At 39.7% G+C, this 23,121-nt stretch overlaps 1 protein-coding gene across 3 annotated transcripts in view; it reads left to right on the forward strand.

Annotated features, from left to right (window-relative positions):
* Nucleotides 1-15,244, forward strand: part of LOC139725030 (la-related protein 1B-like) — a 40,643-nt gene extending 25,399 nt beyond the window's left edge. For all 3 annotated transcript variants that reach the window (XM_071636117.1, XM_071636118.1, XM_071636119.1), the window contains 15 exons: nt 1,084-1,302; nt 2,976-3,210; nt 3,782-3,836; nt 4,282-4,371; nt 4,933-5,107; nt 6,076-6,272; nt 6,879-6,997; nt 8,084-8,303; nt 9,445-9,667; nt 11,037-11,206; nt 12,061-12,173; nt 13,191-13,336; nt 13,563-13,817; nt 14,332-14,459; nt 15,104-15,244. In XM_071636117.1, coding sequence (XP_071492218.1) covers nt 1,084-1,302; nt 2,976-3,210; nt 3,782-3,836; nt 4,282-4,371; nt 4,933-5,107; nt 6,076-6,272; nt 6,879-6,997; nt 8,084-8,303; nt 9,445-9,667; nt 11,037-11,206; nt 12,061-12,173; nt 13,191-13,336; nt 13,563-13,817; nt 14,332-14,459; nt 15,104-15,244 — 2,486 coding nt within the window. The remainder of the gene's footprint in view (nt 1-1,083; nt 1,303-2,975; nt 3,211-3,781; nt 3,837-4,281; nt 4,372-4,932; nt 5,108-6,075; nt 6,273-6,878; nt 6,998-8,083; nt 8,304-9,444; nt 9,668-11,036; nt 11,207-12,060; nt 12,174-13,190; nt 13,337-13,562; nt 13,818-14,331; nt 14,460-15,103) is intronic.
* Nucleotides 15,245-23,121: the final 7,877 nt, after the last annotated feature.

Genomic DNA, 23,121 nt, shown 5'->3' on the forward strand with positions numbered 1-23,121 from the left:
CATCTTAAAAGCATAATTTACCATTTGCAGAAGAAACGAAAACCCAGCATTAGTGCTCTAAAATAGTTCTAAAATGTTAGGGATAGAAACAACCACTGTAAAGATTAAAATCCGTATAATCCATGTTAAGTATTGTTGAATACACAAAATGTGAACAATAGGTGCAATAAAAATGTTTCCACACTAAACCGCCTACAGTTACGGTATAATGAGAAAAATGCTGATATCTCCTTGTATTTTAGGCTTTATTGCAAAAATGTTATACGGTAGGATGTTTTGTGATGCAACAGACCTATACATATGCATCAAATGTGACATCTTGAACATTTTTTAAATCACTGCTCCCAAAGGTAGACAGGACCTTTAAGTGCTCTTGTACCAAGACAGCATGTTTTGTGTTAGTGCCAGTTACCTGTTTGGCTGTTGGAAATTGAAACAACAGCAAAAACAAAATTCTGACCCCTTCGTTGTGCCTGCTCAAAGTTGGATATAATTGTCACTTGATTACTGTGGAAAACCTCGAGTTTTTTTTTGCGTGCATCTGTCTGTTATCCTGGTGTGGTCAGTTGCAATTTGAAAACCTGTGGTAAATGCTTCGAATGCTTCATTTTTCTTTCAGGATTTACTTGAGTTAGGTGGACAAGACAGATCAATGATGTCTTGATGCTATGGTATTTCTTTCATTGTTGAGCTGTCAAATTGAATTTTTTTATATTGATAATGTATAAATGAGCATGAAACTATGTCTGAATGCTAATTTTAAGCTGCTAGGTGCACAGCTGATATATATAGCTTGTAGGAATATGGCATGGATCTGATTGAGCGTTAAATGCTTCTAAAAGTTTATCGCCCTCATTTGCAAATCATATTTTGTTTGATCATAGCAAGGAAGACTGTGGTTATTGTACCAATGTGATTTTGGCATATAATTTAAAACATGCCCTGGTATTCAATGCTAGGTTAAAGGTTATGCCAACATCAACATGATCAATTTGACAAAACTCAAGGTTAAGCGTAAGGATTGCCTTAGTGTCCTGAGTACTTGGCAAACTTTTGAAGACATGAAAATCATTCCTCTTCCAGCTGCTGGGTTCGCCCCACCCAAGGAGGAGCGGAGCCGCAGTCCCAGTGCTTCCAGTGTGGACAGCCGCAGTTGGCAGAACCAGCGGGCGTACCGAGGGCGAGGACGGGGCAGGGGCAGGGGTGGAGGCGGCGGCCGAGGGAGGGGCGGGCGCGGTGGCTACTCCAGGGACTTCTGGCAGAGCAACAGCCTGGACTCGCCAGCGACCAACCACGAACAGAGTGAGCTTGTGGCAAAGAGTTTGGATAGTAGTGCCTCCTGAGTGGGGACATAACCAGTGTGGAGGCACTAGGCATGAGTTTGTGACGGGTCATCTCTACCAACGAGTACTTTAAAAAAATGATACTGATTTCAATACAAACTGGAGAAATTGAATACCCTGTAGCTTCCTCAGGACCACCATGTTGAACTTGACCATATTTATAAACATGTTATCCACGGAACTGAAAATGTTGATCATGAATGTGGAACTAATATAATCCATATTAAATATCCATATAAAGAGTACAGATTTTCTCCCTGAATTTGACACTATAGACAGAGAATTTTCTGTGAGAATGTAGATGGTTTTGAGAATGATTGCTCTGAAATGTGATAGTAACGACTTTTAAGAGGGGGGACCATACACCTTCTAGAAATTCTTTTGACATGACCTGAAGGAGTGGCATACATGTAGTTGAGTCGTGTAGCATGTAGTGTTTGTTTGCGTGAACACTTTGGCTCTCACTGACATATGGTAAACTGGTCACATAATTCCGCCATGTGCACTGTGACTGTGTGCAAGTTGTATGATTTCAAATCCTTAGGGTACTTCTGTAATAAATAAAACCAGTTCTTGTAATGGTGACAACAGCTAATATACACATAATGCAAACTGCAATGGTAATAAAAAAGGAATAGTGGAAATTATATAAATATAATAAAAGATTGAATAGAAAATTAAATGTGTCACCCTTAAAGGGAAGGTAAACCCAAAGAGCAATGTGGATTGAGTGAAAGCAGCAACATTAGTAGAACACATCAGTGAAAGTTTGAGGAAAATCGGACAATCGATGCAAAAGTTATGATTTTTTAAAGTTTTGGTGTTGGAACCGCTGGATGAGGAGACTACTAGAGGATATGACGTATGAGTGGACAACAATACAAAGAAAATATAAAGGAAATTCAACAAAAATTCACTTTTCTAGAATTATGAAAGAGCAATGGACCAATCGCTTTCAGAAAGCAGGGGGAATAATTGCTACCCTTAACATATGTCAATATAAAGTTGATGGAATTTGTAATTTTCATGAAAAATGGAATTTTGTAGTATTTTCTTTATATTTTCTTGGTATTGTTGTCCACTCATACGTCATAACCTCTAGTAGTCTCCTCGTCCAGCGGTTCCAACACCAAAACTTTAAAGATTCATAACTTTTGCATCGATTGTCCGATGTTCTTCAAACTTTCACTGATGTGTTCTACTAATGTTGCTGCTTTCACTCAATCCACATTGCTCTTGGGGTTTATCTTCCCTTTAACTCCTCACCTGACATCTTGCCAACTTTGCATATTTTTCCCAAATGCACAACCGTGTTCAAAGCAACCCATTAATCGTAGTATGCCACAGTATCTGGAAAGCGTCATAGCCATAGCTTTGTCTTTTCATCACAGCAAAACTTGCAAATTTTTCAATAACTTTTCCGTCCACATTTCTAAGATGAGCGGTTCTGTAAAAAATTTACATGGCTTTGAAAAACAGAATGTTTTCCGAAAGCACTAATGTATTTTAGTCTCAGGATAATGTGGCATACATAGAGTTAAACAAGCTTGAGTCAGTCTCTATCCTTATTTTCTGATTATATATTGAAAGCACGGACCAGATTGGTAATATGTATCGTTTATCCTCATCCAGCATCGCCTGAATCTGAATTATTCTCGGACTATGGGCGGCAGTACTACGATATCAGCGCTGACAGCGGCAGCGGCCCGGGCGCCGAGTTCGACTTTGACACTCCACAGTTTGTGACGCCCCAGTACACCAGCCCAGTGTTCTACGACGGCTCCACACCGGTGTTTACACCCAGGAATGCTGGACTGGGATTCTCGCTCGACGAGAACACGCTGAAGGACTACGTGAAGAAGCAAATGTAGGTCTAGGTTCATATAAAAAAGACAGTAGATTGATTTCATAAGTAAGCAATTGTGGCATCATGCTTGTATGATTATGTGTCGGCAAAAGGAGTGTAATTATTTACTTTATTTTTAGATGACTGCCATGTTACGTACTTGCTTACACTGATATTGTAGTATATATATGTCGTGCTACTTATGTCCATTTTGCTCAAAGATGTTTTTCACGCATGTTATACTGAATTGGCATATCTGTGAAGGCAGTCATTAACTTTTCAAGATTTTGTTTTTGTTTTACCTTTGATACTCAGTTTCATTGATTTTCCCAATCTTATGAATTATTCATGACGTTTGTTGAGACAGGCAGATTCACTTTTGTTTTCTCGCCAAAGAGCAAAGTTTATTGTGAAAAAAAAACAAAACACCTAATTCTGGCCAGATCCCTGTTGAAATTAAAAGATTGTTCATATCGGGACCCATGTATTTTGAAACTTACCGTCCTACTGACGGTGGTTCATACGGTGATGTGTTACAGACAAAGCTTAATTGATGATATTTTGTATGTTGATGTGCTCTTTCTTATTGCAGTGAATACTACTTCAGTGTTGCAAACCTTGTGAAGGATATATTCCTGAGAAATAAGGTAAGATGATTCGTGTTATAGACAGATCTTGCCCCCTGCCCCTATTGTGGATGGAGGGGGCAGCGTAATTTCAGTGAAGCTTATGTTGTTAATAGCAGGAACTATCCCTCCCTATTTAAAGTTTGCTTTTTATTTCGAACCTGTGGGTTGGAGTTTTATATTGTCTGCATCGTAATCCGTCTTGCTTTAGTGTTATGAAATAAACCTTCTGTGAAGTGGTCTGAGAAATTTGAAATATAGTATAGGTTCTTTCAAATGATTTAATTTATGTGGCTCTGTGCTTTGAAAGTTCGGCAGTGTGTAAAAATGTGAAGAGCAGCTAGTGATGATGCCTAAATTTTGGCTGGCAGTGCCTGACAGTTTGGCACAATTCTCACAACCGTTCAATCTTGTGAGGAGTGTAAATTCATGTTTCCTGTTTATCTGACCATCCTCCTCCCCACAGATGGACAGTGAGGGTTACCTGCCTGTCAGTCTGATCGCCAGCTTCCATCGGGTCAAGGCTCTGACCAGTGACTACTCCCTAATCACCAGGGTAAGTTGTAGAGCTCATTGTTGTTGCTGTGTCATTTTTAGGCCATTTACTGGCTTGTTCCTCAAAAGATTAGGCAACAGTTTGACCCATATATCTTTGCTGGGTTTTGTCTGATGAGGCCTTTATCTTTGTGTACATGTCAGTCATTTGGTTGCTTCTCATAGCACTTGTTTGTTGTTGTGAGAGCACATCAATCTTGACATTCTAGGACGTTTTCCTCTACGTCCCTCCTTTTTCAAGTCAGTTCTTATGAGATTTTTATTATTTGTTTGTTTGATATTACTTTATTTATTAAAGCAGATTTGAACTTTATGTAGAATACGATATTTCATGGATGTTTCTTTTTGCAGCAGCCTTAAAAAAAAAAGCATTCTCATTAACTTGTTCCCTTCAATCAAGTTCGTTAGGATTTCACTTAGTTGCTGCTAGGTACGGCAATACCTTGGCAAGCTTTGTGGTTGTCAGTGGCAGCTTTTGTGAGCAAAGCATGCATAGAATTTGAATACATTACCAAAATGGTCTATTGCTCTTTTCCACTCTTGATTCTGTTTGGCTGGGCAGGCCCTCAGCGACAGTACGGAGGTGGAGCTGTCACCCGATCAGACCAAGATCCGCTGCATCCAGTCCCCCGAGCAGTGGGTCATCAGGGACCAGAGCTCCACCACAAAGTTTGAGCTCTCCTATGATAGCCCTGAGTTCGTCCCCGGCAAGCCGTACCCTTACCACAATGACACAGGTGAGGAGGGGAGTGTTTGGATCCCCCGTGAGACCAGACCCCTGTTTGAGTTTAGAGGAATATAGCTGCTTAGAAATGCACTGTCGTGATCTGATGTATTTAACATTTAGTCTTCTTTTCAGACTTGGTAGAAGATATTAAGCATACAGCCATCCTATGGTATCTAATGATATTTAACAGGGATACACAAGAGATACTAGAATGAGATGTGACTTGGGTTATATATTGCTCACTGAGATGCATGTAACACTCTCACATCTCCAGGTTGCTGTGTGGAATCTCCCTGAATTTGATGGTTCAATTTCAGTGCTATATATTAGTCTCACGCAATTAATAGTAGTAATGATAATAATAAAAAAAATGTTTTGGAATGGTGTAGTAGCTTGCTCTTTGCCAGCATGAAGTTTTTGTTCAAAGGGCAAAAAGAAAAAGAGATTAGGGGGGGGGGGGGAAGAAAAAAGACGTGAACAGTGACGTTGTGACTAATGATTATACCAAGGTGCTGTTCACATTCTGCAATTAAGTGACAACGGCCCTGTCGCTTTGTAGAAAAAACCCAAATCCTAATGTATGAAGTCACTCTGCCCTGTTCCCATTGAAAAGAAATTCATTCAGTTTCTTCATTTATTTCAGGACAACAATTCATTGACAATATATGTAGTTAGTGTTTATGATTGAAATCTGTCATTGTAACTTTTCAGCAATTTAATGTCAATTTAATGTCAGAGATGATTTGTGTATCTTTTGTTAATGATTGAAATTTGCAAGCACAGTTTTTCCACAAAGATTGCAAAGACTAAATTATTGTGATTGCTAAGACTGCTATCTTATCTCATAAATGATATCATCCTGATAGAAGGATTGATTCTACGACAAGCTCTCAGTAGTATGTTTGAAAGCGAGATTATAATATCATTCTTCTCTCTGTTTTACCAATACCAATCCCCCCCTCCCCCTTTGTATTTCAGAGTCAGCTCCAGTTTCCCCCACTCCAGGGGAGAATAATGTGCACGAGAGGGTACCAGAGAATGGGGTGCCTGCTGGCGGACAGTCCACCCTACAGACGCCCAGGACCCCTGGACTGTCCACAAGCTTGCCGGAGAAGGAGCCAGGCAACTGGACTGAGGTGAAGAGGAGACACAAGGCCCCGACCCCCAAAGACAAGGTGCAGAAATTTGTCACTTGTATTTGCTAAAAATTAAGAAGATATACAATTTAAGACCATGACCTGTGCAGACTTGATCCCAATTGCTGCAGTCTGCTCGTTGAAAAATCAAATAATTACCACTACCTGACAAAAGAATATATGAAATATGGTTTATCATCAATATACAGCAGTTACAGCATTTAAGAGTTTCAGAGTCCATTCTAAGAGGTTGGCTGCTACCAGTTATCTGGGGGCATTTTTGTTATTACATGGTCACTGCAATTAATTTTGATAATTTATTTGTTGTAACCTACAGTTGTTTTGGTCGGGATGAATTCCAAGGGGATCCTGGTTGTTTCTGTGTATAATGTTCAATGCTTAGCTCCTACTGATGATGCAAGCAAAGAATTCTGCCATTGCGGTGAGTCACCAAGGGAGAAGTAAAGCGCCCTCTTTGGGTGGCCTAGGTGATGATGCAAGGCTCCTAATGAACATTGCAATCTCTCTAACAGGACTTCTCTGAGCAGTCTTATAGACTAAGACATTATTATCCTTGATTAGCTCTTACCTCTCTCACAATGCCCTCACTCTCTCTATCTCTCGTGATATTTCCTTTCCCACCAGCGAGCGACGTCGCCCCAGCCCGACTTCCGTGACCCCGAGGGGGCCAAGGAGGAGTTGGACTTCCAGTTCGACGAGGAGTTGACTGAGATCACGGGGAGGAAGAACACGTTTTCTGAATGGTAAACATACTTCCTTGTTTGTGTTTTGAGTGTGCTGGCATAACTATTTTATATCCAAGTGTATCGATAAAGGGGATGTGTTGATTTATTCTTTCAACCCTAATCAGGCGGGACTTTTTTGGCTATGCTAAAACCGGAGGGGGGCGGATTCCGCCCCCGCTGAGATCTCGCCCATCAGTGGTGCTATCGCGATGAAATTTGGCGTGCGTGACACCCACGTTGTAATCTACAAGATTGTGTCATAAGATTTTTTGAAACAATCAATTTTTGATTTTAAATAATTAATTATGCAAATTAAGCTCAAGATCATACTTTAGCCAAGTTAAAAACATTGAGAGTCTACTTTTTGGTTTATATATCTTTTTATCATATTCAACAATTGTACATCATAAAAACTTCCTAAAGTCATATCAATTCTTATGTATTGTATTATTTTCAGAATTTCTTACGTATTTCTTTGTTTTTCAACTTGCTTTTTCTTTGTTTTTTTATTGGAAATTGTCACTGACCACTTTTCTACCATAATTAGCATAGAATTAATCAGTGAAAGTGATTAATTGTAAAAATAATCAGGTTTTTATGACTTCCATGACAGAGCACCGTTTTCCATAGGAAATGTACACAAAATCACAAAATTGTGCCTGTTTTGGGGCGACATGCCGTTACAAAAATGGGTGTTGCTTCGGACGTTGCAAATTTGGTCTCAAAAGTTGGGCGAGACTTTAACAAAGAAAGTCAAGAAGCTTTGAAACAAGGCTTTCTCGCGTTACAGAATTATAGCGCGAAACGGGGGAGGGGGGGATTCTGCCCCCCCCCTCCCGGCCCTTTAGGGTTAAGCAGATGCAGTTGGATCTTAAAGTGTATATTACCCACTTGTAAGTCAACTTGGCACTCTTGAATACACCTGAAGCAATTTATGTTTATACTTAAATGAAAGAATAAGGAGCAAAACAGCAAAAAGGAAAAGAAAATATATAATAATGCAACATTGTATCTACTTTTGTACATCAGTGGAAGTTACAGTGAACACTCAAGGAATAAAATATTTGTTTTAGTCATTCAAGTTATTTGTTTTTACATTCCTAGGTCTGACGATGACGATGAGGACTACGAGATCTCCGACAACGAGATCAACAAGATCATCATTGTGACGCAGACCCCGCCCTGTCTGAAGAAGCACCCCGGGGGCGACAGGACCGGTTATCACATGTCCCGCTCCAAGATGACGGCCGAGCTGGCCAAGATCATCAACGACGGTCTCTACTACTATGAGATGGACCTGTGGGAGGATGAATGCCCCTCCATGGTGCGGACTAGCTCTTTGCTCTGCTCAGTTTAGATCATACTTAGAGGTCCAGTTTACCTTTGGGAGCAGCGATTTCAAAAATGTTCAAGATATCACATTTGATGCATATGTGCAGGTCTGCTGTATCACAAAACATCCTACCATATAAAGTTTTCGCAATAAAGCCTAAAATATAAGGAGATATCAATGTTTTTCTCTATAAACCGTAACTGTAGGCGGTTTAGTCTGGAAACATTTTTATTATAACTATTGTTCACATTTTGTGTATTTAACAACACTTAACATCGATTATACAGATTCAAATTTTTACAGTGGTTGTTTCTATCCCTAACTGGCATTTTAGAACTATTTTAAAACACTTATGCTGGGTTTTCGTTTCATCTGCAAATGGTAAATTATGCCTTTGACTCCACTTAACTCTTGATGTGTCATGCAAATATTTGAAATTAGTATGAAACACTCTATGCAGTGTTTTATGACCATTGCTCTTTGCATAACGTTTGGCTCATTTGGTGTTCTTTCTGAATTAAATTGCTCAAAAGAAAGAAAGGAAACAAAACTAGTTTTGTGATAGTGAAACAATGGAGGTTATTTGTCCATTTGTGTTTTGATAGTCCCTTTGTTGTTATCTAAGCCTGCTTATGAACCACCCCCCCCCCCCCATCTAATGCTGCTGTGTGTATGTCATGTTCCTGCAATAAGGTTGTCTTCTTTCATGCACAAAGTTCAGATCAAAGTGGTTAGGAGACCAGCATCTTCACAATGAAAAACTGCAGCATGTTCATAGGTGGAAGGAGTGTCTCTTCCAAAATACATCATCATAAAGACCAGTGATGTACAACATTGAAGAGCAAAATGACATATGTTTGCACACTTTTTTTTTTAGTCTCTGAATGAAAAACAAAAAGGTCATATCTCAAATGCTGTCAGACTCGCACTTCTCTTTTCTTTAAAGAGATGTATTGCATTACTGCATATCACAGTATGTATACTTCTAGATGTCCTTGCACAAAAGTAGGTACTAGTAGTCTGTAAATATTTTGTAATGTTAAATTTGTATTACTACCAAACCTGGCCTGTTCGAGTGCCCAGGCTACATGACGAGCGAAAATAATAATTAGTTAATATGCTTCTCTCGCAGGCTGAACTTGCTGCAATGGCCCCTGGTGGGTTTGGTGCTGGGCCCATAGCCGCCATGGCGTTCAGCAAGATCCAGACCATCACGAACGAGGAGTTCTCCAACCTGACCCCCGAGAAGCCCCATACCAGGCAACAGGTGCCCCCGGCCCCGCCCAAGGGTGATGCCTCGGAGGAGGCGTCCAGGGATGTGGAGGAAGGTGGCATTCCTATCCTGAAGAGTGCTGGTGAGTACTGTAAACATCCGTGTTGTCATGATTCAATTTTTTGTGTTTCGAGTGGCTCTAAGACATATCTGTCCAATGTCATTGATTACAAGCATCTTTCAGAGATAGGCTCCTGATGGCTTATAAAACTAGAAAAGCACTCTGAGAGCGCAGACCTCCGCCAAGCATGCAAATCATTTTAATCACTGATCTTGTTCTTCCGTAGAGATATCAGTGATTTCCACCCATATAGCATTGTGTGCTGAAAGTTGCCAGATTTCCCAAAATAGAAGCCTTTGTTACGTCATAAACACTCAGCTGCCCGGCGCACCTCACCCCAGCAGAAACTAGAACACGCACTTTAGTCATGTTAGTGCGCGCAGGCAAACCTCAAATACGCGCAGCCTGAACTCCCAAGTTCATTGACCCTACCTGCCAAAATGTCAAATATCCTTCATAAATTCCCCAACAATTCTCGGATCACTACCAAAAGTTAATCGTTTGGTACTTGTGTCATTCTCAACCTTTCCTGCAAGTTTCATCCCAATTCGTTAACTACTTTTTGAGTTATTTTGTACACGGACAAACTAACTAACAAACCAACGGTAACGAAAACATAACCTCCTCCCTTGGCGGAGGTGATAAGATATATTAGCGGCATGAAATTTCTGCGAATTGGAGCCGACGGCCTCTTTGGCGGCATGAAATTTTTGTTCAAAGGGCAAAAAGAAAGAGAGATTAGGGGAAAAAATAAATAAAAGAAGATGTGAACAGTGGCATTGTGACTAATGATTATACCAAGGTGCTGTTCACATTCTGCAATTAAGTGGCAACGGCCCTGTCGCTTTGTAGAAAAAACCCAAATCCTAATGTATGAAGTCACTATACCCTGTTCCCATTGAAAAGAAATTCATTCAGTAGTGGAATTTGTTCATTTATTTCAGGACAACAATTCATTGACAATACATGTAGTTAGTGTTTATGATTGAAATCTGTCATTGTAACTTTTTAGCAATTTAATGTCAGTACTTTAAGTCAGAGATGATTTGTGTATATTTTGTTAATGATTGAAATTTTTGTTCAAAGGGCAAAAAGAAAGAGAGATTATGGGAAAAAATAAATAAAACAAGACGTGAACAGTGGCATTATGGTGCTGTTCACATATTGCAATTGTCACTGGCATTCTATGCATACAATGTAGACCAAGGCATTATAATTTCGCAAATCTAGGCTCGCGAAATTCCCTAAATTAAAACGCACGTAAACATTCCTGCTTTTACAGTACAATCATACAATGCAGACATCAAAATGTAGTTATGTATGTGTGTTGTATGTTGCCACTCTTTGGAAGTGCTGCCTTAACGTCAATGACTTGTTTGAAACGATACAGTTCGCTCCATCAAAGTGGAACCCGCGGTGGCGAGGTCATTGCCCACAGCGATACCGGAGGGTCCCCAACTGAGGGAGGCATTGAGGGCGCCCAAGACGCCTCGCGGCAAGGCGCAGATGTCGCCGAGGTTCTACCCAGTCATGAAGGAGACCAAGCCAGTGGATAACAAGGTGAGACATGTCATGTTCATTTCTGGGTATGAGTTAATATATTTGTGTGTTGTTAAATTCACGAATAGCACCTTAAGCCCGCCGCACACTACAGGATTTTGCCCCGATTCACTGGTCTTAAGACCTTAAGACTAAAAGTGTGACGTCACAGTCTTGCCATTTTCTAGGCGTACGACTGGGTCTTAGCGCCAGTCGTAGAGATTTGACATGTTGAATTCCTACGACCGGTCGTAGGCTTTCAGCCATTCACAATGCAGTAAAATGCAAGCGCACGCAGTGCGCACTGCGCGGGCTTTACAGTCGTAAGCCTACTCCTAAGGTTCGGACATGTAGTGTGCGGTGTCCGGTCGTACGACTTGTCTTAAGACCCAGCTTGGCTTAAGACTTTAAGACCAGTCTGATCGTGTAGTGTGCGGTGGCCTTTTCTCATGATATTTGTGAAGATAAAAACCTTGCAAAATATTTGGCATATACAGTGTGATAAAGGCATAGGTTAAGATCTCTCTTTTTTCAAGGCAATTCTACAAATTAGCAGGCTTACTGTTTGCACATTTGCAGGTTTGTTTTTGGCATTTATGTCCTCTCAAATTTGCATGGACAGAGATGGACAGGAAATGGATGCTTATGCTTCTTTGCAGACCTCAACAAGGCTCTGGCATACTTGCCAGATGCTTAATGAATGTTATGTGATTGACATGCTGATTTATGAACGATGGGGCGTTCTGTTTTTAGCATTCAATAAAATTTTGTCTCCATTCTTTCTTGTCAATATTACAGTCTAGATAGTGATGATGATTGCGAGTCCTGTATATATTAATTTCAATTTGTCAATTTGCATGATTGTCGTTATGTAGACTCCAAGGAAACGCAAGACAAAGCACAGTGAGGACCCACCTATAGAGAGTCACGTCGGTTGGGTTCTCGACTCGAGAGAGCACCCACCGCGGTCAAGGCACGCTTCGACAAGGTAAGATTTTGTGCAGAAATTAACATGGACCCATATATTATTCTTCTTCGTGTATACTGTCCAACACCCCTTAGTAGGGGCCAACCAGACAGGGGGTGCGCTGGTGTTAAATTGAGCGGAGAGAGAAGTGTGGGGTCTAGCTTCTTTGCTCCTGGATGTATTGTAGGGTTGCTGCTTTAAAGGAGTCCTTGTTTGTGATGCTGGAAACTGTTGATGGGAGTGAGTTCCAGTCTGTGATTGTTCTTGGAATAAACGAGTATTTATAACAGTGTTTGTTCGTGGCGATTTGAATGAAGCTTGTAGTTGATGATTTCCGGAGAACCCTTCGGACCGGACGCAGGGCTTTTCGAACTGAGATGGATAGGCGACCCGCAAGCGCTTCGCGGAATGTGGTAATGCGGCCTTCTCTGCGTGGATGTTTCAGCAGCTCCCAGCCCAGCTCATGCTCCATTGACTTCTGGCATCTTGGATATTTCCAGTTATTCACAGAGGATGTGCCATTGAATGTTTATCACTACAACCAGCCTTCATAGGTGTGTTTGATAAGGCTGAACATGGAAACGGACGTTCCTAGTGATATACAGCATAGATTCAAAACAAGAATGTTAAAGGACTTTATAACAACCTGATGTATTCTTTTCACAAGTTAGATAGAGGTGGCAAAACTGGTAAATTCATAGTGTAGATATCTCTCTTTGTGTATGTGACAGTGTGCCTGATTGTCACTATTTGCTGACTATTGAAACCTACTCACTGATAATGGTCTCCTCTACCTGTATGCTACAATGAAATGTATGTACATATATTATTCACATAATTATGTCTATTTCTTTTACATACTCTTGTTTATGTTTGATGTGAACATTGTTGATTTTGTCATAATGATTTCACTTTTACAAGTGGAGAAGTAAAACAAATTGAAACGGAGACTAAATTTTGACTTACAGATGGTGCATCTGTAAGTTGCCACTTGTCAGATTTTCATTCCTATATTATTATTTTTTCTCCATTTTGCAGTTCACCGTCAGAAGGAGCCCCCATCAGTACCAGCTACGGCACTCCGCAGAGCTTCCCCAAGTTTGAGCATCCGTCCCACGAGCTGCTCAAGGACAACAACTTCACCCAGCACGCCTACCACAAGTACCACCAGAAATGTCTTAAAGGTAATGCCAGCTCTCAGTTTTCACCGGGATAGATCCAAGATCATCTGCTCTGTTCATAGTTGAAGGTGATTCACCTGATACAGTCAAATCTGTCTGCAATGACCACTCAAGGGAAAATTGTCAAATGCCACTGCCAACAAAGCTGTAGTAAGCTGACAATTTTTTTTGTGTGTATTTCATTTCCAATAATGGCATGGTCTATCTCATTTTCCTCATGCAAATGCAGAACGAAAGAAGCTGGGCATCGGCAAGTCACAGGAGATGAACACGCTCTTCCGCTTCTGGTCCTTCTTCCTGCGCACCAACTTCAACAAGAAGATGTACGAGGAGTTCCGCAACCTGGCGGTGGAGGACGGCAAGCAGGGCTACCGTTACGGGGTGGAGTGTCTCTTCCGCTTCTTCAGCTACGGCCTCGAGGTCAAGTTCCGGCCTGACATCTTCAAGGACTTTCAGCTGGAGACTTTGCGGGACTACGAGTCAGGTTAGTGGAACAACTGGTGTACATGATGGGAGCCAATCCATTCAGAAGCAGATGGACAGTGAAGGGGGGAAGGGAGAGGGGCAGGGATGATTGTTCAAGAGATGAATGAAACATCTATTTTTCTCCCGTGAAAATTTTCAAAAATTACAAATGCTGTAACTTTCTTGTTTTAGGTCTGATATTGATGACATTTTTACCCTTTTGATTCTTTGATTCTTAAAAACAATTAAAGCCACCCTGAACGCAATATCTTGACACTGTGCAAGCACTTGGCATGCATTTGAGAGATTAAGATATCGGTGAAATCTGCTTGTCCAGAAAATGATGTTGTAGATAAGGTAGATTTAGACCCCCCAAGTCTACACAATACCACAAGTGAGTCCCACAAGTCATGTAGGGATATCTTTTGGAAAAAGCAAGGTTGTGAATGAAGGTCGAAATCAAGTACAGATGTATCTTTGGCATTGAGATTCCCCCGTGATGACTGTTCCTTTTTGATGGCTGATTCAAACAGGGCAACTGTACGGCCTGGAGAAGTTCTGGGCGTACCTGAAGTACTCTCGTAGGAGGGAGCTGGGGATCCTGCCGGAGCTAAGCGAGGCCCTCAAGAAGTATCGAACACTGGAGGACTTCAGAGTGGAGGTACGTATGACATGAAGGCAGAGATGCCAACCAATATGATTTTATAGTATGTAGTATGACAAACAGAATGAAATACGATAATGTGATATTGCCTCTTGTAAGTATGACTTTCAATCCTTCAAATAAAAAGATCGAAAAATGAGGGCAAGGTAAAGTGCAGAAAAGTGCAGAAAAAACGGTACATCACATGGTAAAATGTACTTCTAGATTCCTGCAAGCCCTACAAAAATTGAAGTATGAGCCTAAGTATGCGGGAAATATGCGGTTGCTTGAACAATTTTTTCATGAATGTTGATGTTGATGTTTACTTGCCCGTTCTTACCAGGGAATAATTTTTTTTTTTTCTATTACTGGCCCAGGGCCAACAGGCAAGTGGGGGTGTCAAGATTTCATGAAATCTAATTTTTAAAGGATATTCCATCTGGTTTTTGTGGAGTACGGCACTGATTGGAGAAATGTATGTGTGCACGCCACGTGCAAGTCGTACAGAGTTAATATTTTTTTGTGCTTTTAAATTCGCAAAAAAAAAAACATTGCAAAAGATTTATTGTATACAGTATTTCTATCTGTGTGGAAAGATGTGTGTGCTTGCTGGTCGTATGATTCCTGTTTGTTAACTCTTCTGTTAACATGTTCACTTACAGCCTCCCATCAGTGCCAATCAGAAGGTGGATGGTGCCGGGGAAGCCAAGCAGCCTAAGCCCAGCCGCAGCCGACAGCAGTCCACGTCGGACCAGTCGGCCAGCCTCGATGCCAGGGGAGCCGTGGGTGGGGCCGAAGAATGATTTCTGGGCACAATGCTTACCCTTTCATCCATCCCCCCTCTCCACAACAAGGACTCCTATACACTCTCTCTTTATCATCATCATCATTATCATCATCATCATTGTTGGATACTTTACAGCAGATGATCTGCAGCTGTGATGCCTTCAGGGATCCGTGCCTCGCTTCCCATCACCGTTACCATGGTGATGAAAGAGTTTGTGGAGAAGAAGGGGGCGGAGTCTGTCTATTGTTGCATAGGGAGCTGAGGAAGCGAGGACAATTAAGATTGAAAGCTGAATCATCCATGCGAGAGAGAGACTCGGTTTTATCCCCTTCATGAGACCACGATATACCAGCCAAAGGAAGAACATATTTTATGGTGATGGGGAAGTAATGGTATTTTCAGCAAATCATTCTTGATTGGAGCCAATCAATATCATCAGGTCACGTGAGGTCACCGAGGCTGCAGTTGAAGATGAAGGTAGCGACATGGGAGCATCAGTATGAGATGGATGTTGGGTTGGAGGACCCCTCCCCCCAATCCATCATCACAATCGTATGACAGTGGTTGAGCTACAGTGCCACTTCTTCTTTCCAAGTTCCTTGGATTTTTTTTTCTGCCGTTGTCATCTCTCTAAGCACTGCTTGCTGCTTCGTAACTATTCAAAATCACAGGGTTGAATACCTTCAGAAAAAGGTCAATTTCTATGACCTACGTGAGTGAGTACATCTCTCAAGCTGTAACTCTCATGTCCGCATGTTCAGTCGTAGCCTCCCAGTAGTGTGAAACCTCAAGCTGGATGATGCCGGGACGCCAAACTGCCAAGGACCAGCCGCAGCTGACAGCAGTCCACGTCTGACCGGTCGGCCAGGCTACTGTTGTAGCCTGGCCCTTTGCTCTACGCGTACAAGTGAGCCAGCCAGCGAGAAGAATTTGAGCCAGTGAGAAGAGTTTGCTACTCGTGGAGTCTGCCACTCCGCGATGCTTGTTCTGCTTCCAAAAAAGAAGTGGTTGTGTGGTTCCAGTCATAAAGTATCGTGTGAGTGGAATCCTTGTGAACTCGGTGGCAAGTGATGGTAGAGATCAGTGAAGTATACAAAATGTGTGGAGTAGAAGTATATGCCTGCTACAATGAAAGGAGTAAAAGGAAAGTAACCCCCGAGACATTAGCCCTTCTTTTTAAATGTGTGTAGGCCGAGTTTTTCTCCATCACTCACAGCTTTCAAGAAGGGACAGGCAAGGGATTGGTGACTCTTGTCCATCGACATGAATCGCTTGAAAAGGAGGCATGTGGCAAAAGGCGACAAAGTGGTGGTGGTGGTGTGTATCGTTTATCACCTGCTCACATTTTGAGGAGATCGTTACAGGTAGAGAAAACATAGAGGTCATCTGTAGTGCACACCTGCAAAGCAATAAAAGAAGAAAAAGAATCATTGACGTTCAAGATGACAAAACATTGCCAAAAAGAGGATAGTACGTAGTCACTTGAAGGTTGCATGTAGTTAGCAGCGTGTGTGTATGATATCTTCAGCTCTCTCCTTGTTCTTTTTTTTTCCTTTTTTGAATCAGAATTCTGTCTTTATGCCGACTGGTTTGTACTCAGGGTTGAGAAATCACTTGAGAATGACATCAGTCTATTCCAGCATGAAAAAAAAAAAAGAGAAGAATATTACCTTTTGTGATAATACATGGTAATTGCTATGTATACATGATTTTCAGGTAAGACTTGAACTTTCTTTTCTTTTAGCACTTGTCTGTCTGTGTCACAATTTCTGAAATTTCTCTTCTCTCTTTCAGTTGAAAAAAATATGGCCTGTGTCTTCTTGAGTACAGTATTATATCTAGTTCCTGGGTGAAAAGGGGACATATGGACATATATGATGTGGATTGCACACAAACAGTTTGAATGACCTTTGGTTACCCTGCTGACAGTTATTCTCCTTACTAAAACACAGAGGTATCATCACTAAACTGCTTAAGTACAGTAAGGGTGGGATCAATCAAGTGTGTCATTTCCAGCAGTTTCATCATTGAAAACTTTCGAGGCTGATTGTCCCGTAATTGTGATAAAAGTACTTAATCTGGCAGTAATGAAAGGTTTCATCTTCTTCTTACCCTTTCCTTCCATAGTTTAATATGTATTTGTGTTTTATTCATAAGCGATAACTGGTTAATCATACACAGATACTGAAACAAAATCTTTATCCTTGTGATATGCACCAAATATGAAGGAAAGTCAGCGTTCCCTTGAAACTTAATTTCCATGTTCTCTATCATGATAACTGTGAATGAAATATGAAAATGAATGGCTACAGTATGTTTTATGCTTGTGTGTCTTTGGGGAAAAACTGTTTAACCAAAACAAGAGCCAAGAAAATGCTTTGGATGTATAAGTGTGGGCATGACTGGAAGATAACCCACCAGTGCTCAGTCCAGTAAATCTGTTCATGCATTAGGGGACTTTTCTCTTACGATCACCTTTTCTTTTATGTGTTTGTTACTTTTCTCTGTTTTTAACTAATTCCAATGCTGCAATCTGGGAAAAAATGAAAAGCTTGCGTGAAATGAATATCTCTACTTACGTAATGCCCATGTTGAGAAGTTTGAGAGGGAAAAACTTTTCAAAGCAGGCTTGAATACTGTATCGCTGATTAGAAAGCTCCACCCCGCTCACTGACAGTGTGCTGGGTGTAAGTGAACAGGATTTAAACGACCAAAAGATCACCTTGTTCACAAAAGGTTTGTAAGGTGAGATGGTTGTTAGAGTAAGGGGAGTCCATGTGGATGGCTCGAGGGGCTGTGTTTCTTATGGCTAGGGGAGCTAGTGTAATGTCTGAAATGAGCAAAGTAGTAATGATATTTTATCTGATTTTGTGTGTTTCATGTGCGTGTGTTGTCTTATTGGTGTGTGCAGCCAGCTAATCAAATATTCTTTGTGTGCGTGTGTGTGTGTGTGTTATTGTGGTGTACGCAAGCCTGTTTGGTGTGTGAGAAAACATTCACACGTGTTTGCAGGTTTAAAGCACGACTGCAACCCGTATTCCCTTTCGATCATTTCGAGTCTACTCGTGCACTTAAACATGGAATATGCAGCGCACCTCGCGTGTGGATGTATGTGGCAATATATCTTGACTAGTTAAAACCATACTCCTATATCTTGTCAAAGATAATGTACATATTAGCCTTGGTGCAAGTTGAAAGAAAGAAAAAAATTATGAAAAATATTATTCAAATACAATGATTTGATGCCACCAAGTTGTACTGTCAAGTTGTAGTTATTTTTCCACTATGTGGATAGCAAAATGAAGAAAAGGAAGTCACGGAACTTAATATATATCAAACATTCCCCTACACTGCGCTATGGCATCTTTTTATTCAGTTTTCTATATCCTTAGTCATCTATCAGATACATATATCTTAGCATACGATATATATAGCCTCATTCACTTGGTAGAATTCCTAAAAGTTTTATTTATTCTCACTAGCGAGTAGAGAGATCATCTTCATTACTTTCCCTTCACCGAAAATCATTTCTTCGGAGAAAAAACGAGAACAAACTTGAAACAGCAGATTTATTTGCACACTGCAGGGTGTGTTAGGGTAGTTCCACTAGAAAAGATCAAACCATTGCTTATGGAAATGATGCATATTCGCTGTGATCTGCGTGTGCGTATGTCTAGTATCTGTCATAGGAAAGGCAAATTATAATATGTGCGTTTCTTTTTTCTTGTTTTTCGACTTATGAATACCCACAGAATCAAGACTTGGTTAAAAAGAGAAAAGTCGCAAGGAACGTACTCAATCAAATTTCTTTCATACAAACAATGAGATTGCTCTGCTTCAAAAAGAATGAAGGCCAGAAATTCTTTTTTGCAGACTCTTACCAATTGTTTTGGTTTATATCAGAGATATCATTGAAAGATATCAGAAGCAAAGTGATTCAGGTACACAATACTTTAGAAGATCAAAGACAAATAAAAAAAAGTATGTAAATGGCATTGATATTGAACAAGGAAAGTTGTATGTCATTAGTAGATGTATTGGTGAGCACAACCACTTAATGTGCGTGCCGCGACACTAAAATGTGTTAGTGAGTGGTGCAGTCCCCAGTGGGTTGGAGCCCATTTTGCTTCAGTGACATGTAATTGCGGGGCCGTATTTGCTCGGCGTGAGAGTGGACAGATTTTTACGATGACGTGCAGTCGTCTATGGATAAACCCACAGGGCATTGGGAATGAATAAAAATTGCTCTGACAGACCTGCTAAACCCATACAAGGACGAACATTTTACAGTCTGCCCCAGTGGAGACTGCAAACGGCATGCAAATCGTGATCAGTAGTTCTACTGAAGTTAGCAAGTTGAAAGAGCTCATAAGCTAGTTGTAATGGTGTTCGCTTGATTGTTACTCAAGTTTGTGAATATGTGGAAAATATGCCAGTGTGTGGACAAGATGTCATAAGATTTTTCTTTTCTTTTCATTAGGACTGTTTTCTTGGTAGGAAGAGAAAAAAAGCACCAAGTTATATCTTAGAATCTTTTTTCATTCCCCTACATGGATAAAAACTGTTTTTCTGTTTATAAGTAAAATCACTTTCTATTTTCTCACATCTTGGTCATCATCAAATAAGCAACTTGAATATGTGATTTGCCAAGTAACATTTAGCAAACTTCTCATTTAGTGTAGTGTTTGATGAGGTGGTGATATAGATATTCAGCTTTCACATTTAACAAATGTAAACATTTGAAATTGATATATACTAAGTATGTGATACAAACTTACATTTTAAGCCCATTTAAAGATGGATATTTACCTAACAACCAATTGTGTGTGCATTTTGATGTGCAGATGGCAAAACAAGAGCAAAGAATAGAAGCTTCAAATTGCATGTGTGTATCAAATCAGAACTAGAAGAGAGGTTTCTGAGCGGTTTCTGGCAGGTTTGGTTTGTGTCTCATTTGATATGGTTTGCCACTTCTAGCTAAAGGAGCGATAAAAGTCAGATGCTCCTTTTGTTGAGGGATAATTCTTATCGACGTTTGGAGACACAAAAATGTGTCCAGTTTTCTGCTTATTAGCTCACTCCAGTTCTGCAAAGCTTGAATCTAACAAGGAGAAAGACAAAAATAAAAATAAAAAAATACCAAAAAAAAACTTTAGAAAAAAAAAATAAATCCAGAAACAAATCAGACTGGAGAAAAATATGTTTATAGTGTACATAGTGCAGAATGACTAAATTATGTAATTATTTTCAAGTATGCTGATTCATTTCATCATATTGCATAATCCTGTTGGTGCAAGATATTTGAATATTTGACAGTATTTTATGAAGAAAAAAAAAGAGGAGTGAGAGGGAAAAAAAGAAAGTTGTTTCTATTGGAACACTATTATGATGCCTTGCATGAGTTATATTAAATTCTGACAATAGTATTTTGAACATTTTACATAGCCTTCCTGTCTCGGACATACATGTATGTACTGTTGTGTAAATAACGCTATTTTTCTCGGGCGGTAATTTCTACTTTGCACTTTTGGCCGCAGTTTGAAAACTTTTCTGTACGTACTTGATGAGTAGTTTATCTCATTTTATTTGAGCATCTTCATCACCGCTGACTGCTATATCATGTCTGAAAAATTGTTTGTTTTTCCCCCCCTTTTAAATCGTATCAGTGATATGTTTGATTGATTGGTTATCGTAACGATTTGTGGTAAATTACTTGGGGTTGTATGCACTTAGTAAAGAAGTTATTTGAGAAAGAAGCAAAAAGAGCAAATTGTTTTTAAAGGGTATGGTTTAGCTGCAGTTCTAGCTTTTACACTCTTTTACATCTCATTGTAGATGTATAATCCTACATCGTCAGAGTTAGTTCTTTTAAGAAGTCGAGCTAAAATATTCCATTTTTTCCCTCTTCAGGTTTTCTTGCATTTAATGAGCTTTAGTTTTACGTTTTTACAAATATGTGTCTATAGGAATATCCATGATATGCGCTCCTGCTGTTGAACGGATATGTTATTTTGGGTTAAGAATGTCTAAAATGTAAAGGGCAAAGTTTGCTGCACTTACCAACAATTTGCTGGTGTTGAAAGATATCAGATCATTTGATATGTAATTGATTCCGTTGTCACAGAATACAGTCGTATTATAAATTGAAATTATTGCTAAACGTACTGCTGGCATTACACCGTCAAATTAGTACTGTACACCCATTATGCATGTGTGATGCATTTTTACCATTAGTATATTGTATTCTTCAATACTGTCAATAGGGCATTGGACTGATAATTGCTTGGAGATGTTTTCATTTGTTTCTTTTGGAAAATATTTCCGACCAAAACTCTCTCTGTCATCATATTTTCTGTACCTAGAGCTAGAATTGCATCCCATAATGTTCTGTTGTTACAGGATCATTTAGATATTTCCAGGACATGTACACTGTGTATTTTTCTTTTCCAGATTAATTGATAGCCTGTGGTTCATCTTCATGTTCTACACAAACAGTTTTTCTGTTTGTTACTACCCATTGCGAGGTCAAGAGGCAATGTGTCGCTTAAAACAGCAAAATATTTGTTGATAAACTATTTTCAAAATCATTAAAAACAGTGACATCAGAGTTGTTCACTCCCTTCTTACTCTTGTTTCAATTGTGCTCTACAAAATGTTAGCCTATTTTTGTCAAAGAAGGAAAATTTCTGGTTGTATTTTCCTTCTACTGGTAAATTGAACCCTCCACAATCAGTTGCTGTATCCTTTAAAAAAAAAGTAGAAAAATGTCCAAAAAAAAAAAGTAGATGAGTGTTATACAGTCTATTGATTTACAACTAATTGTCCAGGGACAAACAATCACATATTCTGAAAGAAAAGACACTTGTGTAATACTTTGCTGGGAGTACTGAATGGTGCAACAGTATTATTTATGCATGGGACTGAGGACAGTGTAAATGCAGTGCCCATACTGAACCAAAAGAAAGCCATACAGTTGGTCAACACAGGCCAGGCCTGTAATGTCTGTCCCACATGTCCCATTCTTTGTGTCTGTGTACTGTGACATTGTTTTAAAAAAAGAAGAAAAATGTTGACATAATTGTGGTGTTACTGTAATCAGAGAAATTACTAGCAGTACAATATACAGATACAAGATTAATCCAAGTTTATATCTTTTCACCATAGTAGGTTTTCAGAGGAGTGAAGAAGAAAATTTACTTTTGTGTAGTCCAGTACATGTTAGTGCATCGTATCAACTGTCCAGATTTATATAATTCTTGATACAGTAGGAGGTTCAGTACATTTTGCTTTTAATCTGAATATCATTTACATTGTACTTTATTAGGAGAGAAGGTAATTTAAACTATGGTATATTGTTCTCTTTTTTTGATCTTGTGCAAAACTGTTTTAATACTAGGTTTTGAAAAGAGAAAGCATACTGTGCTATCATTATTCATGTTATAGTAATGCCTACGCTTCTTCTACCAAACAAGTAATGTTTAGTAATACTCAAAAAGACTTCATTAAATGAATGTTCCTTCAAATTCAGGTCAACAGGGAACCCTCTGGCATGTATCTATGTGTGTTTTTGTGTTCAAAAGTTTATTATTTGCAAGTATGGTCTGTCATGTCATGCCACTAGATGCACAGATGTCATTTTTTACCAAAATATTGGTACATTATTTGAGGGAGACGTTCTGCACACGTAGCTATGATCGAGAGCTTAATACCCAGTAGAATTTGCGATGCGCGAGAAAAATACTATATTTGAGGAGTTTCCAAGCGTGGAATGATATGTGTTCAAAAAGTCATTGAATGCCGATTTTGTTTTGCTCATAATTCATATTGATGTTTCATGGTAGCCATTTACTCACCATTTTAGTTTGAGGGTCAAAATGAATATATGTACATATA

Source organism: Diadema antillarum, unplaced genomic scaffold (assembly GCF_040938485.1).
Source record: "Diadema antillarum isolate AM-2024a unplaced genomic scaffold, OU_Dant_1.0 seq00000009_RagTag, whole genome shotgun sequence".
Classification (NCBI taxonomy): Eukaryota; Metazoa; Echinodermata; class Echinoidea; order Diadematoida; family Diadematidae; genus Diadema; species Diadema antillarum.